Below are 18,873 nucleotides of genomic sequence, written 5' to 3'. Positions count from 1 at the left end.
TAGAAAATACAGCTCATTTACTTCTGCCAGGGTTTCAGTGCTCGCTGGGTAGTATTCTGGCGTGATCCCCATTAATCAGGAAAATCTGGTTGCCATAGTAATGACTAATTTGTTGCTTAATTACAGAACCGCATCGTGGTCTTGCCAGTTCTTGAGTTGGACAGAGTCACTATCTAAATAAGTCAATATGTAGAAAACATTGTATATACTGGATGTAAAGGTATAACCAACACCGGATTTATCCAATATTCCACTCTTCTGAAAGGCAAATGCCCCTTACTCAAAAAAAAAAAATTATTTAACTAGTATTATATGAAAACAGTCATTTGTTCATAATATGTTTTCAAACTGCCCCAGATTAGTAGTTTGTATCTGTTCTATCATACCATGCGACTATCATACTGCTCTTTGGTGAAGGGGAAAAAAATTAAAGGCTTAGTCTTAATCACCCAGTCCAATTTTCTTTTAGGGTGATGACCCCAGATTCTTTCAGCGCATGAGAATACAATAGACTGAGCCTAAATCACCATACCATGTATTAACCCATTCAGGGCATGAGAATACAATAAACTGAGCCTAAATTACCATGCCATGTATTAACCCATTCAGCACCTGAGAATACAATAGACTGAGCCTAAATCACCATGCCATGTATTAACCCATTCAGCGCCTGAGAATACAGTAAACCGAGCCTAAACTACAACACCTGAGAAAAGGGTAAACCAAGTTTCCGTTTCACACATTAACCCAATAAACACCTGAGAAAATAGTTAACTGAGCCCAAGCTAACATGACCCACATTAACCCATTCAACACCTGAGAATAGGGTATTTAACTGGCACGGAAAAAGGTTTCATGTAAACTGTCTAATAAAATGTGTCGTTTTGCATAAATTAACAGTGCTAGGCACAGCACATGGGAACAAAGGGTTAATGCAAACGAATTAATTTGTTAGGAAAGCGGTGTGTGGCATAAAGAATTGCATGTACCCTTTGAGTGTAAATCTGATCAAAGAAAGCCACAGCTGGCACGCTGCCTAATCACGCAATACAACACAATTTGGATCACATTGATCTCTGCTTTGTTCTGCTTTAAAACAAATGCTTGAAAACATTCATAATTTTTCCAGAGGGTGGGTAATTATATTTCTTGTGCCGTTGCAGTTCCTATAATGAACCCTTTCGCTGTCACACTCGTCAGATGAATCACTACATAATGTATGTGTAATAATTACCGGGAATATTATTTTGTTTGCAAACATTCTTGATACTACATCCCCCCAGCTGTCAAGCGTATCCGTACCACTGGACGGCAGCTACATACACGTCGGCCATTTGACACGTGCATTCAAACCGGTTTTCAATAGTTCCCCAATTCATCTTTTAGGAGGTGTGATATTTAAGATCTACAATGATCACCTGTAAAAGACAAATCAAATGAGACCCCGCCACAGTTTGTGCCATCTTATGGCCAAGGACGGCAGGCTTAGGGGACAGCAGATCCTCTGTCACACAACTATTAATTGGCTGGTTAAATGGGAGATCGCATATCACTCCATAGCTTACCTCTGTCCTGGCGCGGCTTGTCCCTAAAAAGTGGGGCTCTTGGATAGGACGTCATATCCCAACAACCAGCACGAAGGATGGCGGCACCAAAGATATACATCGCTGGCCACAATGCATTAGGAATGAGGACATTGTGGGTCCACTAGGGCAACACTGAAACAAGTGATATTAATGGGTCCCTCCCATTTTGCTTCATGTCCAAAGTTTTGGTCTAAAGTGTCAGTGCCCCCTGCCACAAAACCAAGGGACAATCCAAAGACTGGACGGCCAGGCAGCGTTGCCAATACTCAATGTGTCTCGCCAACTGGCCCATTTATTCTATGTAGGACTGTGCTGAACTGGCGTAGCCTTCAGAGGATACATTAAGAGGCACTGTGCACCTTTAAGATATGGAGTGTTTGGATATGACATCATACCTCTACGCTCTTAGTGAAGACAGAGGCTTGGGGGTGCTGCCCTGGGCAGAGCCAGAGGTAAATATGCTGCTGGGTGGAAGCCATGTTTAATTAAGGTACTCTGAGGTTTTATTTTTATTACAAAACTGTGCAAACACATGGAATATATGCGATAGGTGCTCAAGAGTCAGACAGTAGCGTAATAATAACAGAGGCTGGATAGTAGGGCGAGTCAGCATAGGTATTGGGAAAAGTAGGAGTACAAGTATGGCTTCAGCTATGGCTTGAGCAGAACTATCACCCGTCAACAAAAACAATAGAATTTCTTGGCAGGTAAGATCCATTCAGACCATCCAGTCTTTCCATGTTTTCTCAGCATTATATCTTCTGCTGATTGAGTAGTAGTTACATTTTGTGATATTGTGGAATGGGGCTTAGTACATCAAGTTAGGTTCTGGCACCAGTTTACTGTGGATAAGGTGGGAAATTCACCAGATCTCTCTACAAGGTCTCTCCTGGTTATGCTACTGTTCATTGACTCAGAAACTCCGCCATAACCCTGTGTATTGTTTCCGGTAACTCGACTGATCAGGTAGAGCGGAACACTTTATCTAAAGTGTTGGATTTAGGTGATGCAAAACCAAACTCTTAATAAATGCCGAGTACTTTAGACGGATCAAACACTACCGTGACGCAAGTGGTGCTAATCGTCAAATTAAAAAGAAACCAAAAACACAAAAAAGTAAAATCAAATGATATGGACCAGCTCTATTTTGCTTGGCTGAAGACAACTTTTGTGGCTCAGCTTCCAGTTAAACACCATGACTATTCAGGCATTAATAAAGAGAGAGCCTACCACACACGGCATATAGTCACCGAACTCTATAAAAGACATCAGAGTTGAAACCCTAGCAGCTCCAAAGTCTACATGATTGGATTTGCCAGCTGTCAGACCATATTGGATGTGGAATTTGGATTGTTACACAGCACAGTAGGTAGTCGTCAGTAGACGATACAACCGCAACTATGCCATTTGGGAGCCACCAGCATGAAGTGCCGGGGCCACCGAGTCTTCCTCGGAGTCTTCCTTTGGCATGGGAGGTTTGTCCAACAGTCGGCTACAATGTGGTGGACATTATGGCAGAATTAACAACTGATCACAGAGCTAGAGGGTCCCATGCAACTCACACCCATGCACGTAAACACAATTTCAAGAGAGGAATAGAGCATTTACGTCTGCATTAACGTTAAAAACTGTGCTACTATTAAATAGTATTAACATGTTTTTTATAAGTTGTGATTTTTCTGATTTTTCCTTGATTGGTTCTTTTAGTCTGGCCAAAACACAAATAAATTAAACTTTTTTTTTTAAAAAAAAGATTTTTTTTTTTATTTAAACGTCCTAGCATATTTGTGCAGTATACTGAAACAAGGATACTTTCCCCCCAAACAAGTCTATTCTTATTTCAATATTTTCCAACATATACAAGTTCATTTTGGAAGGGGAGGGGGAAATGTTATTCCGAAAGTGCACTCAGGTGGGTTAAACTATACCTAAAAATTCCAAAAAAAAAAAAGAGTCTTCAGTTGTGCTCACCGCTGTCAAGAAAAAAAAAATAAAAAAAATGGGGTTTTGGGGAAAAAATTAACACTTTAAACAAAAATGACATTTCACAAACATATTCCACAGCAATTTCTCTCTCTGTTTACTTAAATATATGAAAACGCTCCAGTTTATCCTTATTCACAGGGAAGCCCTTTATAAGTATGAAACTATTCAAGAACATAACCAATTACAAAACTACCATGGTGTACCAGAGGGTAGGTGCAAAAGCCGGGAAGTCCATTATGACGCCCCCCCAAAAAGCCAAAAAATAAAAAAAAATATCAACTTTGATTCCATTTTGTAGACACTGATTTTTTAGCATTTTTTTTTCTTGATGTTGTAATAATGGGGGGGGGACTAAAATCTCTGTCCACATCCGCCACTCCGCAAAGGCCAGTGGTCCCACAATAATGCAGCGGCACCAAGAGGAAGAAAGATATATACATACACTGTATATACACAGCGAAGGCAGGAGACAACTCAGTGGTTACTAAATTCTAAATAATGCAAAAAAAAAAAAAAATTATACATATAAAAATGCAAATGTGTCTTTGTCCAACAGCAGGTGTGGGGGGTTGGCAGTTTTGACCTTTACACTCGAAACAGTCCTGTGTCTGGCCCATATGCAGAATTTACACGGTCTTTATGGATTTAGTTCTTTGGCAAAAAAAAGAACTTTCCATGATTTGTGATCAGAGGACCGCTGCCATAATAGTCGTTCGATGAGCATATAGTCCCAAACGTGTCAGATTCATCAGCCGAAGTAAGAAAATATATTTCTATATCATTTTCCATGAAAATGGTGGAAGAAAGAAAAAGGTCAGATCCACTAACCTGAAAGAGACAGAAACAAAGACATCAATAATAAAATATCACATAATATTTTTCCTTTAAAAAAAAAAATTAGGAATCACGTCTACTTGACTTCTGTGAATTGTAGTTAATTTAATTCTAAAAATATTTAATTTGCATTTTTACGTCAAATGATAAATAAGGCATCAAGACAATGGTTAAGATCCAGATACTGCAGGGTTAAGTAACAGATATATCACAGCAGATCAGAGAGTTCGGTTTTATAAAGGATTCATCGGCTTGAAAGCTGCAAACCACATGATCATTCATGACCAGCCTCGGAGCGGCCGCTGGCCGACAGCACCTCCATACCCAACCGATCTACCAATCCGGTGGTAGAAAGGGCCGTTACCTTATCCCCAGGCCGGCCCGGTTCATGACCACAGAAGAATAAACATTTAAGTTTGCTCTGTTAAAATTCTAACTGGGTGTTTTTGCTGTCTTCATGAAAGATACATTTATCCACAAGAAGAGTCCCAATCGCAAAATACAATATACTGTATTGGCTCGGATATAGGCCGCACCCTAGAAGTTTGGTGCTAAAGAAAAAATTTTAAAGAAAAAAATATTTTTCAAGAAAAAATACACATTAGTGGAATGGTAATACAGTATTTTACCTAATGAACGGTAATACATGTACATTTGTGGTATCTGTTATGCAGAATAGTCAGCATATCTTATATAGAAACAGAAAGTTGGAAAGCCAATAGCTTTCACGCCAGTTATGTCACGCCGGTGCTCCACCATAGAAGCCCCGGTGGAAGCGCTGGCCTTCAACGGCTGCCGGAGAGTAGGATCCAGGTCCCCTGCAGTGCTGCGGGGGATCTGGATCCTAACCCTTGCCCGGAGCAGGGCTAAAAGCAAAAACAAAAAAGTGCGGCCTATATTCGGTCGAATACGGTTATATATATATATATATATATATATATATATATATATATATATATATATATATATATATATATATATATATATATATATATATATATATATATATATATATATATATATATATATATATATATATATATATATATATATATATATATATATATCTGTCCCCTAGGCTGCTTCCGTTCCAAGGTTTCAGAACATTTTGTGTATTTCCACTTACAGACACCAGGGTGCCTAGAGTTAAAACAGCTTCCGGCGGTTATTATGACCTTTCGTCATTTCCTTTTTGTGAAATGTGCTTTGGTATTAAATGTATTCTGGACTGTTTTTTTTTTTTTCCATTAGGCTAAACTTGCCCACTGGACTGAACGTTGCCTGCCCTGCAAACACATCTACAAACACACAATCAATGTGTGATCACTCGGTCTACAAGTTGTCGCTTATTCACTAAAAACAAAAGAAAAACTTGCACGGAACCCCAAGATACCGTCATGGTGGGGGGCTGTACCTGTTCTCACACTAGCGGAAGAGTGTTAATAAGCAGCTGGGTATAAAACGGTATCTACAAAGGTGGTGTGGGGGGGTACTCAATAAAATGGGAGTTTGATTAAGGCCGTTGTGTTGGAACAGCAACTCCCCTTTATTCAGTTCAGTGAGGTTTCCCAAAAGCGCCCTCACAGATAGAACTATACATTCTGCAGGGCCGGATCAGCCCTTCCCACAGGACAGGCAATCTGTTAATCCGACACAAATTGGGGAAAATACACATTAACAGGTGAACCAGCAGAATTCACCAAAATTACACACACCGAAACATTACACAAGTACTGTGTGCTCTCGGCTAGACCACAGGGTTCCATTCTAAACACGTTTTAGTAGGTTTCACGAGTTCTTGGAAAGCCCAAAACGCAAATAAGGCCGTAGTGGTTTACCATTATACGTTGTGTAACACAGGAAGATGCTAAGTTTTTCATTTGCATTAACCAGACAAGCAAAACAATACATAAAACAGGTTTAACTATATGTATGCCATTCCATGTGTTATACAAAATTATACAAAGACAGACTTTTTTTGAACTGTATTATTACCTATTTGTGAGCATTCTCACTAGGTACACTTCCAAAGTCATAGTCTTGAGTTTCCTCTGGGGTTTCATTAGTAGCGTGACCCCAGCTGTCAGCACCATCTGAGATAGCCCCTTCATCTCCATGAGATATTTTGACCCAGTCCTTATCGGTAGACTCGCTGTCCACAACACCATGGTCCCCTAGGCTGCTGCTCTCCAACTGGTCTAGGATGGCCTGTTGCTGCAACTCCTGGAGGTACACTCTAACTTGATCAAAATCCATCTTGGACTTCAAAACAAGGAGATCTAGGTCCTCTTCATGAAGCTGGCCGTACTCCTGAAAATATCTCGTAAGAATGTCTTTGCCGACGGTGGTGGCCGCAACCATCTTTATAAACTTTCTCCGCTCTTCCAGTGAGCGTTCGTAATGTTTCCTATACTGTTCCATCCACCTTAAGCTACCAGTCCGGAGGACACATCTATTGTCTTTAAACCATTTGACTATTTCAGTCCTAACGAGACCAGTCTGTGCTGCCAACTGGTCGTATTCCTGTGGGGACGGCCACTGGGTCCTTGCAAAGGTACTTTTGAGCAGATGTAGTTGCTCTTGCTTAGATTTGTACTGAACTGCAGGTTGCGGCCAAGCGCCAGATAACTTACAAGACTGTTTTGAGGTCCCATTCACTAGTCCTACTTCATTAGTCTTCCCCGACCCCATTGAATCCAAAACCGCTTGTTCCATGGAATCTCTGATTTTTCGTCTTTCAGAAAACCACAAGTCGATTTCTTTTCTACTTAACTTTGTTTCTGCTTTCAGGTGATCGATTTCAGTTTGTGTTGGATACGAACTTTTAAGAAAGCTGTTCTCAAGACAACGGAGTTGCTCATCTGTTGTCTCTGTGAGTTTCCGCGGTGCTAGCTCGCGGTACGAATGGTAGGGTCTCCCTGACCTCGCTACCGATACCCTTTCTCTGGCTATTGATTCACTAGTGATATGGACAATACCTCTCTGGCTTCTATACCGATGATCGCTGAACCACTTTTTAATTTCACTCCTAGACAGCCCGGTGGCATCTATCAACCTATAGATTTCAGTGTCGTCTGGAAACTGGCTAATTACAAAACTAGCCTTCAAAACAGCAATTTGTTCCTTGGTCTTTTTCCGCTCATTGTTGGCCACCGGTAAGACGCTGGACTTGGGCGTCAACGGCGATTGCGTCGTGTTTTGACGTTTAGGCTCTGGAGTTTCTTGGGTGGTTTGTGCCAATCGTTTATGGCTTTGGCTGGAAATATTGGTGTTGGCTGAAAACTGAGGAACGGTGACCGCAGGGGTGTTTGTAACTTGAGTTAAAACCAGCCCCGTCTGTCCAAGTATCTGACACGGCAAGGCTGTCTGTATGATAGGCTGAGAAACTTTAGCGGTCGTCGTTAAAGGACCGGGTAAGACCGTGATGGTTTGCGGAACAGACTGTATAGTGCCATTAAACATTTTCTTCCTGGCTTCTTCTACTTCTTCAGGAGACCAGCTGATACCGTGCTTCAACCGCTGGGTGGCAAACCAAATCCTAATTTGTTCCTCTGGATGTTTTGAGGCTGCTGTCAACCAAGACAACTCTGCTTGTGTCGGGTAAGGAAATTTATTGAAAGAGTTGATCAACGTTGTATTTGTATCAAGGGCAGAATTATACTTGGTGCTGTTCAAAGGGACCGGAATCTTTGGAAGAAGGTTTACATTGGGGGGAAGTTGAACAGACGGCATGACATGCGTCAGGACATCGTGATGATGAATGTCATTTAAAATGCCATTGCTTACAACCCCTTCAAATTGGTTTTCGTGCAGCGTTTCCTCTAATTTTCTTCCCTTTTTCATATCACCCCTTGCTTTTCCAGGTTTCATGATTGGCATTTTACTTACTGAAATCCCAGACGAGTTCTCGTCGTTGTCAAAATGTTCCTGGGTGCTCGATACATCGGCGCTGCCCTCGATCGACTGTTCCAAGATGGTCTGATTATTGCGTTTCATTAACTTTAACTTGAAATTACTTTCTCCGGGGTGATATTTCGAATTGTGGTCCGATAAAGAATCGTATTTTTTGGTTGTAAAGTTACATTCGGCACACACGTAAAGGGGATTGAGAATCACATTTGGGTGCTGGAGATCCACATGTTCTGTAAACTCGTTGAGATATTGTGTCACATACGGACAGTATTTGCACTCATAACCACCTTGAAGTTTTTTTGACTGGTTCTCAGGTGGTGGCTTCTCCTCTACCATCTCAGTGTCTTTATTGCACCTCTCTTTTTCCCAGTTATCCTTTGTTCCCATGCTTGGCGAAACGGCATCCCTCACAACATCAATATCTTGGTCTTCTTGATCGATGAGCTCGGTCGCTCGCACCATGCACGGGGTGGTAGACTTCCTTTTACTGGCCATGCCGCGTTAAATAGAGTTCACGCAAATAGAAAACAAATGCAAACGTTGTGTCCGTTCGCAAGGAAAATTTTATTCCCCGTATTCAAAGCATCAATCGAGACTGCGTTGCATCTAAAAAATAAAATAAAAAGGAACAATTAGCTACGAAGGCACACTGTGCAAAAATGCAAAAGCAGAACATATTTACAGAAAAAGTTTTGTTGTATGCACATATTGGTCATTTATTAAAATTAGTATTTATTCGGATATTAGGGTGTGCTTTATTGTTTTTGTACTTTTTTCTTTTTACAAAAGGATGTAGCTAAACCTACCTATCACTTAATATTTTATCTTCCAATACATGAGAATGTTGACTCTTTATTTCTTCAGCATCACTAGCAGGACAGTTATGTAGGATATCCCTTGGCGGAACTTCTGGGTCAGATGGCAGTTGATTCCGCAGAACCGTGCCTGTCGTTGATCTTCATGAAGGGGCAGTTCTAGCCATAGACAGTCATTAGTGGGGGTAGCACAAGAGTAGACAGGAGCGTGCATGAGAAATCAGAGCACTCTCGGAGAAAGAGAAAACCAACCAGGAGACACGGGTCTTCACCCGGAGACTCTGGGACAACCTCATGGATGCTGGAGAAGACCGTGCATAAGGAAGTATACTACCTGCCAGCAGAGGGTGAAGTTAAAAGAGACAGAAGACGTGTTTTCAGTACGTGGAGCCTAAGACCATACAAAATGGTATAATTCTAACTTTTTAGGTCTGTTTTATTTAACCTCTTCATGACAAAGCCCGTACAATGCATTGTTTTTAATGGGTTTAAGGACAACCCATTGCCCTTAAGGGGTTAAACTGCATTTTAAAATCTATTACAAAGAAATATATAAAACATGAGCTTATAAAGAATACCAACAAGTTTATACGTCACTTTGCAGGGTATCGTTACTCATTCAGGACGGATGATGTAGCGGGTACGTCATGAACAAAAAAAAAAAAAAACGGGTCCAATTTTAAACAAACTGCTCTTTTGTCTCTCTCCTTCTGGCTGCGATTGCAAGTTTTTGAGAGTCCTATGTCCCAGATATAACAAATAATACTTTTGAATTTGAAAAAAAAAAAAAAAAAATAGAACAAAATAAATCCTGTGCAAGTCAGGTCAAGTTAATGAATATATTTTCTGTATTTTTCTCCCTTTGTGCTAGCAGTGTACAGTTTATATACACGTAAAACTGGACAAATACATTATTTTTCTCTCTATTTTTAAAACTGCAATTATAAAAACTAGTCACATGAATATGGTTTCAAAAGAAAGCCCCCGTTGTCCAATAAAAATATTTATATATATGTTATATATTATTTAATATTTTAATTTGTGTTACACTAATTGAAAAATATATATATGTTATAGTTGAAGAAAGAATCTTAAATTACAGAATTTTCTGGAATTGGCAGAAAAGCAAAAGAAATGCAAAAAGACAAGTGCTGGGACGTGTGAGCTAATGCCCCGTGGAAGAGACTAGGCCGCAGAAGAGATTGCGAGGGCTAAAGGGTAATAAAATGGCTAGACGGAGTGAGTCATCAGGATGAGCCTCTTTGAAACTATCGTCTTTTGCCTCTAGACAGCACTCAGCTGGAGTCATCAATATTCTATGTCTGTAGCTGGAGACAAGCCCCAGTGAGCTCACCACTAACCAATGTCTTGCACCAGCGACCACGGCGGTGACTAATTCAAATGGAAAATGGCTTGGTTTCTCGAGGAAACGTTTTACGGTTTCAGATTGCCGTGGGTCGCACAGGCAATGCTCCCGACTCTCAAACACCCCTCCCCAAAAATAGTGAGAAGGGGGAAGGGTGGTTACCACTAACAAGATGAAGGCATTCACTTAATGTATAAAAAAAAAAAAAAAAAAAAAAAAAAAAATGCTTGAGAGTCTTAGTGGGTTAAGGCGAAGTTCTGTCCCACTGATTCCACTCCCTAAGTAATATAGCCATGAAAAATGAAATTCGCCAAACTTGGTGTACTGTGACAAAGCGGCGGGCTAAGTGATATATGACCATATAATGTCCAGGGATCCACGCCTCAGATAGGGGCTTTTAAATAGCATTCGCTGGGTTTTTGCTTTGTTGCGCGTAACATGTTGGGCATTTCAGCAGCATCCCGGGATCTGAATGTTTATGCAATTTTTTTTTCCAGTTTTTTTTTTTTTTTTAGTGTGGTAATTAGGTTTTTGTTACTTGAAGCAGAACAGCGGGAAAACAAAGTTTAGCGTGGGTGTCCCTCCGCTCATGCTGTCCAACTGTGATTTACGCGTGGTTAATCCAGTGTTACAGTCGAGTGCCGCTTTTCCTAGCCGGACTTCGGACACTAAGAGGCAGCCCTAGCCTGAGCCGGCACCAGCGCCCCATACGCGAAGCCAGCCTATCGTTACAAGTAAAAGGCACCTTCTGATATTTTTCTGAGATGTATATACATAGTAAATAAGGTTGATAAAAGACCTAGGTCCATCAAGTTCAACCCTTCTACCTCACCTTCCTATTCTTGATCCAAAAGAAGGCAAAAAAAACCCCTAATTAAGCTACTTCCAATTCTGCCATCAGAGGAAAAAAATTCCTTCTTGACTCCAAGAGGCAATCGGATTTCCCCTTGGATCAAGAAGCTCTAAAATATTAATGTTATATATTATTCCTTACAACATGAGGACAATACCTGGACGTGCATTTCTAAGCAAAATCAGCACAGACCTCAGGAGTCTTTATTAACTAAATTATGGGTTTTAGGCAAGCTGCAGCGTGATAAAGCTTTACCCGTGCATTCTGCGGGGTTGGATCGGCCCTTCCTATAGCAGAATGTTACCAGGACTGGACCCCCCCCCATAATGCATAGCAAATGAAACCAAAAGAAATGGTTTTGCTTTGTATCTCACCTACAGAACTATCTAATGATTAAAGCCCCGTGACTCTCGTCGAACGAAGAAAAACGTAACTAGAAAGGCTATTACTACTTTCTGGCCAAAACCAGATATCACTTTAGATAAAATTAATTGTAAACGTAGTAATAGGTAAACCACACAGAGACGAGTCGGCGGCGCTGGAAAGCCCAGAAACAGCCCTCGGTCGGCAGAGCACCGGCGTGTCCCCGTGCCCGGCTTTCACTTGGATAACGGATTAACTAACCTCGGCGGTACATGAAACTTTGTTTTAGAAAACATGGATCCCATGGTTGTGGAACCCGAAACTTAATGCCGGAGGTGTAACGCGGCTCCTTAGCTTCAACCAGCGAGCCACGTTATTTGAGTTGAGCTTTAGTATACCATCTGGAGTATAACGAGGGAGTTGACAGTCACAGAGTCGAGTTAAATGATCCTTTGTATATGCTTTTTATGTTTATTTTGTTAAACTTTATAATTCTGTATTTTTACACTTTTTTTGCATGCGTATCAATACACTGCAGGACTCCATGACAGCTCCTAATGCAAGTCCTAATGAAGCTTGCAGCAGACGCAGCGAAGAATGATGTCATACTGCAGCTCAGAGAGGAGGAACGCAACGACCACGAGCTCTCCGCTAACGCACGGGAGAACAGCAGCAACTCACAGGAGATTCAATCAAATTTCTAAATTATCTGCGTGTCCGTAGCAGATTAAACACACGCTACTATTTCCACCAACCCACCGTGCCGGTGTATAGGATCCTTAAAGATCTCAATTTATAGATCTCAGCATGCTCAGCTAAACCAACAAAGGTCCCAGAAGACACAAAAATAACCGAGGACCACCGAAATAATTCAATTATCACAACTAAATAAAATCAACGCCCCACCAGACTTACAGCATACTATTATAACAGCCATTATATGCCCTTTCATACTCCACTTTAGAATTATGGCTTCACCCCATCCACCCCACCGCAAATATATAACAGGGTATGCAGAATCACTCCTGCATTTGCCCCTTTCTACACCCCGAGGTCCAAGACACCTCTCCTGGTTGCCGAAGCATATGGATGCTATACTCAGCCAGCTGCAGCTTCTCCAAAATGCCTTTTTTATGCTACAGATGAAATAATTTGTAGTAGAGTGTTTATAACATGCATGAACACGCACTGTTCATTGGTGGGGCTGCGTGGGATGCTAGGCTGTCCATTTAAGTCCACGTTTTCTTTTTTTGGCCCGTTGGACACAGCGGCTCCAACAGACCTGACCTTTCGGAGTCTGCCTATGGGTACGACAGGCTCACTTTGAATGAGCGTCAAACTCTCAGTGCAATCGCCCAGAGCAAGGGGGCAGACAAGCAGGGGGCCTGCGGGAATTATACCCCCCCCCACCCCCGATCTTCTGTATAAAATAAATGAAAACACACGAGAGATCTAGTTTTGTTCCCGAAATATCTGCCACGCTGTCTACTGACCTCTGTACCCGGGCCTCTGCATCACACCATGCCTTAAATTACACTGTCTCTATGGACTGTTATCTTGCGTGTATAGCAACGGGCGCATTGATATATTATATTATATATATATATATATATACACACACACACACCTATATATGTAGTTTAAAAAAGCAATATATAGGTATATCGACACAAACGCGTATATAGCAACAAATACAGGATTTTTTTTTTTTGGAACTAATTTTTCTAAGAAAAGCTGGTCCTAAAAATACCCTCGTCATACTCGGTAATATGTGAGTAAGATGAATTCTTATTTTTTTAAACTATGTGGTTCTCTCGCCCACCCAAACCTCCCACCGGAAGGAGCCGTCAGGCCAGGAGCAGGGATGGGTATTCCTTCTCTACACGATCGTGCCGAATTTCACTTGCAGATGCCAATATCGCATGCTGTTAACCTCAAAGGGCTGCTCGCATCGAGACGAGGTGTGCGCGAGGGGGGGATGGGCAATTAAAATGGGCAAGAATCAGGATTAGTGATTTAACCCTTTTATATCAGCAAAATGGAAACATGGCTTCTCATGCGTTTCCCCGACTCCAGGAGTTGGCAGGCAAGTCGAACATTTCCACTCGCCGATTTCATTACGTACGGAAAACCAAATCCAGTGAGCTTTTACTGCAAGAAGCGATGAGCTGGCCCTGTATAATGCATAGATGATATGGGGGAGAGGTTTCTCTATCAATATCCCACAGACACAGTCACCACGGAAACCAGAGGAACGCGCCGGCACACGGCGCCACATTCTACACTTTGGAACAATTTTACTTCCAGGTGCAAGTGTCTGAAAACAACGCATCTGTTTAAACATTTCTCACACACCGCATGAATATTTACCATAAAATAGCTCATGGCTTGTAACTGGGCTGCGAAGATTCAGCCATGAAGCGTGTCTGTGTGCACGTTTATGTGTGTGTGTGTGTGTGTGTGTGTGTGTGTGTGTGTGTGTGTGTGTGTGTGTGTATGCGTATGCGTGTGCCTGCGTCTACACGCGTGTGTGTGTGTGTAAAAAAGGGTTTGTGTCCCCCCCCGAACCGAGAGCAGAGATTCCATGTTGACTGCATTAGTTAATGATGCAGAACGAAATCTTGAAACTAGGCCACGGCCGGAGCGAGTGACTTGACTGAGTAGTTTATAAGTCATGACAGGTCCAGAACCCCGCGATGATTCTGCTCTGCCTCCAGTCCAGTCCTGGCGAGGTCCCCAAACTCCTCCTGTCAGCAGCGGTGACCCTCGCCGGCTCAATTCAACCGTCCGCAGGCCTCCTCGACTACTGCGACGGAGGGGGATGGGAAACAACTCGAGAAACACTCACAAGTCCTTCGAAAGTAGGGCCTACTGCCCCGGATCAAAGACTTTACACAACACAGACGTTGATTTAGCAAAAGTATTCTGGAATACAAAATTGCTAAAAACAAATAAAACTTTTGATTTAAATGTAGCGATTTAATGGAACGCCAGAGTTCACATTCACAGTTTTTTTTCTGCCAATTATGTTGCGATTGGCTAGTCCGTTTTTATACATCCAACGCAATTCTTTTATTTCTATAGCGGCAACAATTCCCGCAGCTCTTCTTACAGTCCCAACATTCAAAGGGTCTCACAAAACTAGAACCAGACTAAGACAAACAGAAACATTAAAGAAGACTCACTGATTATACATACAATATATTATATATATATATATTTATTTCTGTTTTCATTTTACGGACCCCCACGCTGCGTGAGAAATGATGAATGAAGGGGGTTAATAAAATCAGACAAAAAAGAACCACACTGCCTGTGCAATTACGGGTGTTACTGGCTCTGAGTCACTGCGTCCGGGAAATTCCATTACATCATCAGGTTCTATTTAAATGATGTCATTAGAACAGGAAATTGACCTCTTCACCAGTAAAATAACTCTTACCATTTTTTTTTATTTATTTATTTATTTATTTATTTTTTAAACACACTTATACAGGCTCTTCATCCCCCAATGAGAGAGGGGGTTTATTTAATGCATGTCATTCTGCTCCCCAACGTATTGTTCCTATTACTAATAATAATTATACCTGCGTTTCCTTTTCCTATAGAGCACTGCCTACATCTCAGGTAAAAGAATAACATCCCGCAAATAAACCCCACACACTTTAGGTAATAAAATGTATTAAAACTACATAAACCGTCATCACGATTCACTGATTTGTCAACATTTTTTTTTTTATTTGGAATTTGGACCGCAGTACAGAAACTAAACTTGTATTTTTTTGGCACAGGGAATAGAATTGAGCCTGCGAGTTTGGCTTCCCTCTTCCCGATTTAAGAGAATACTTCAAAGAGGCCACAAAAAAACCCCCATACCTTCGTTATGATGGAGGCTTTTTCCTGGACATGTCAAACCGCATTCCCAAACTACTTCAAAGCCTCTTCACGGGACCTGGAAGAAAAATAAATGATTGTTTAAAAAAAATTCCATGTTCTACATATCAGTGTACTAGATAATAAAGCCGCGGTGCCATTGTCTTCCTTTATGGCCATTACTTTGCATGTTGAATATATCGACCGGACTATTGTATCGGTATCATATAGATTACCTGAGATTTGCAACAAGGACATAAGAGCAAAATGTTGGTAAAACTGCCTCTAGGGAATGACACCGGTTATCAATTATCAATTCAGCAGTGTATTCTAATTTGAAGTTAAGTGGGCATTTTTCCCTTAATTTAGCTATTAAAACCTGTTAAAGCCATGACTGAGCTTGAAAACAATGCAATGACAAAACGCAACTCGCTTAGTTACCCAAGTCTGTCTTATTATAGAGATAATGTGTTAACATGTCACCTGGCCAGTGCACTCAAGCCAAAAAGATCTATACAATAAAAGTAGCGAAAAAGGATTTATGATTTGGATTGAACAATATGAGTGGGGCAATTATCAAGATGGCTGGGGCAAATAAACACACTTGGCTGCATCAGTAACCACCATGTGTACCTTAAAAAGGAACGGGGCTTTCGGAAGACTTGTCACGTGATACCGGCCGGGTTCTTAATGGCTGAAATGTGTTACAGAGTGTATAAAAGACATTGTCTGTTAAGTCGCATTGATTTAACCGGTCCGGACAAATATGCAGGCTAATCCAATAAAGCATTTCCAACAGCGAGCCCGGAGTTCAAGTGGATTTTCTACAAACCTAAAAATAGAGGCTGCGCCAGATTTAACGTCCATTAATGCAGCGGCTCGCTGTACGACATCCCGTACAACGCAGCGGATTTAACGGCGGGGACGGGCTTGCTAAAAACACAAGACATCTGCAGAAACGTTTCTGGGCTCGGGAATTGTGGTTTTCCCACCCAGAGCCAGTTCTTGGACACCGACTCAGCACATTGGACACGAATTAAACATTTATAATAACACACCAACACAAAATATACGGACACTAATATATAGAGCTCATTAAATAGCTGCTTCAGTCATTTCCATAACAACCTCCTGGACTACACGTGAATGCAATTAAAAGACTCGAGAGCCGGGCAACACGCAGACATCCTGAACGTTCAACTACAATTCCAATGATGCTCAGTCAAGTCAACAACCGGACGCCATGATCTCCATTTTTTTTTCTTGAGTGTCTGCAATGGCTATTTCGGTGCCCCGTTTGGCTTTCTCCCTAAGATCTGCTATCAGAGAGATATTCCTCCCCATCTGCATGCATTTCCCATGCCAACACATGCCTGCTTTTCCAGTCTACAAACGACTCCTTTCGCACGGTTCCTACATGACCACACAACACCCACTGCCACAGGCAACCATCAAGACACAGATCAGCAAGCTGTAAGTGTATAGAAAAGTATTTATCCTAAACCTATTCTACGTGTGCAAAAATAAATAAATGAAAAGCATAAGATATTCCTGCTAACGTATGTGACACGAGGAGAGTTAGCGCTCGACGTTACAGTACTGTAGGCGACCCTGGTGACAAACACCGAAAAACAGTTTTTGAAACGTTAGCACCGTACATATAGGTCACAAACCTCCGGTAATAATGGTTATGGGTGCCAAGATACTTCGCCTTTAGTATCTCTGCCTAGAGGTATTGGCGTTCCTTGTGCCCAGGCACGCAGGAGGCCAAATTTAAAAGCAATAAACTCACTATGGAGAATACAAATATATATATTTATAGTATTAATTTATGATGTTGTATGGACCTTCTATTTAGCCCTAGTTAAATATGTGCAAGAGCCTTTATACATTATACAAAAAAATATATATATTCTTTGTAAGAATCCTTTTTTTTATTTAGATATTTTATCTTTTTTTTTATTATTATTATCTTTGAAGAGTTCAGTTTAATAATCAACGCTTTTCCCAAAGACCCGAGGCACGCAAGTAACAGACATGATAGAGGACAGCACATGGGATTATCAGATCTCTCACACACAAAAGTCTTTGCAATGATTACGCTCTCGTCCATCAAGATGGGGGAAGCAAATCTGGTTGACACTCCTCACTTCCTGCTGTGCCATACAGTAGCTTCCTGTCCGAAGAGTGCTCAGAGCTACAATTGCGATAAGACTTTGTGCTTTAAATGTAAAAAGAATCACATGCAATACTTTAAAGTCTCTTCATATTCCCGGAATCTTTTGAACATTATTCATTAATGTTACAAAATGATATTGTCTTCTCAAAAGTGTGTTTTGGGTAGATCAAATTACTAAAAACTTGCAGGGATGACAGTCTGCTTGTCTATCGCCCCCCCCCCCCCGACCATTTGTTTAGCCGGTGAGGTGCCGATAGTTTGGGTGTCGTTTTTGCATAAGAAAGCTTGGCTTCTCTGGGGCTGTTTGGGGTAGGCTTTTCAATAAGAATACCCCTGCTGATAGCAACACAAGAACAATGGGTGTGGTTATTGGGGGGGTAAAAGGGCATTTTACATTTTGATTCAGATTCTAATTTTCTGAATGATCAGGAGCGGTATAACCGACACCAAAAAACATGGGTAACAGTTTCATCAACGAGCTACTGGAAGGTCCTTGCAGGCTGGTCGGACACCAGAACCACGCAAAACCTTCTTTAAAATATGGATTCTTAAGTACGATTTCAGCATTCACTGGGGACTCCACTTTATGGCTCCACCGAGGCAAAGCCCTTCAGCAGTAAACAGCTGGAGCCTTCTCTGATCTCCCTGACCCGTTCCATGTTCTCCTTTGAGCCGTTTCTCTGCTGTGAATTTCTCACAGAAGTTTGCTCTCTCTCGCACAGATTGCAGTTCTCACGAGAAGATCCTCAGGGGAGGATGTGCTCCAATGCCCTGTCAGTTCCTCCTCTGGCTCATGTCCTCAATGACCACCATGAAGGGTACAGACTCTGACCCAAACAGCCCCTAGGACATGATGTTCCCACTGGGAGAAGGAGATGTCTATTCGCTAAAGGGAGAGTTGAATTTTCATCTCCTAGACTTCACAATACATTATGAACCAACAACCCCGGAGAGCTTCTGCCGCAGCATGAGCTTGGCTGGTCCTGTTGCACATATAGTTAAACGTCTACCATTTCTCCTAACACATTTAATTATACATGATGCCGGGCCTGCTCAGCCCGCTGGAGAGACTTGCCAGTGACGACCCTTCATAACAAATAGAGTAA

The 18,873-nt window shown here is 41.5% G+C and overlaps 1 protein-coding gene across 1 annotated transcript; it reads right to left on the bottom strand.

Annotated features, from left to right (window-relative positions):
• Positions 1–4,222: 4,222 nt before the first annotated feature.
• On the bottom strand, positions 4,223–15,685 carry ZHX2 (zinc fingers and homeoboxes 2). Its single transcript, XM_053467081.1, has 3 exons — positions 15,592–15,685; positions 6,402–8,924; positions 4,223–4,400 (listed from the first exon to the last, which is right to left on the bottom strand). Exon 2 carries the CDS (start codon positions 8,811–8,813, stop codon positions 6,402–6,404), a length of 2,412 nt encoding a protein of 803 aa, XP_053323056.1. The 5' UTR covers positions 8,814–8,924; positions 15,592–15,685; the 3' UTR covers positions 4,223–4,400.
• Positions 15,686–18,873: the final 3,188 nt, after the last annotated feature.

This window comes from Spea bombifrons, chromosome 5 (assembly GCF_027358695.1).
Source record: "Spea bombifrons isolate aSpeBom1 chromosome 5, aSpeBom1.2.pri, whole genome shotgun sequence".
NCBI lineage: Eukaryota > Metazoa > Chordata > Amphibia > Anura > Pelobatidae > Spea > Spea bombifrons.
The sequence above is the reverse complement of the archived record's forward strand: the minus strand, read 5'-3'. Positions and strand labels throughout refer to the sequence as shown.

Excerpts from the sequence above, each read along its gene's own strand:
- ZHX2 (XM_053467081.1), bottom strand. The coding sequence starts at position 8,813 with ATGGCCAGTAAAAGGAAGTCTACCACCCCGTGCATGGTGCGAGCGACC.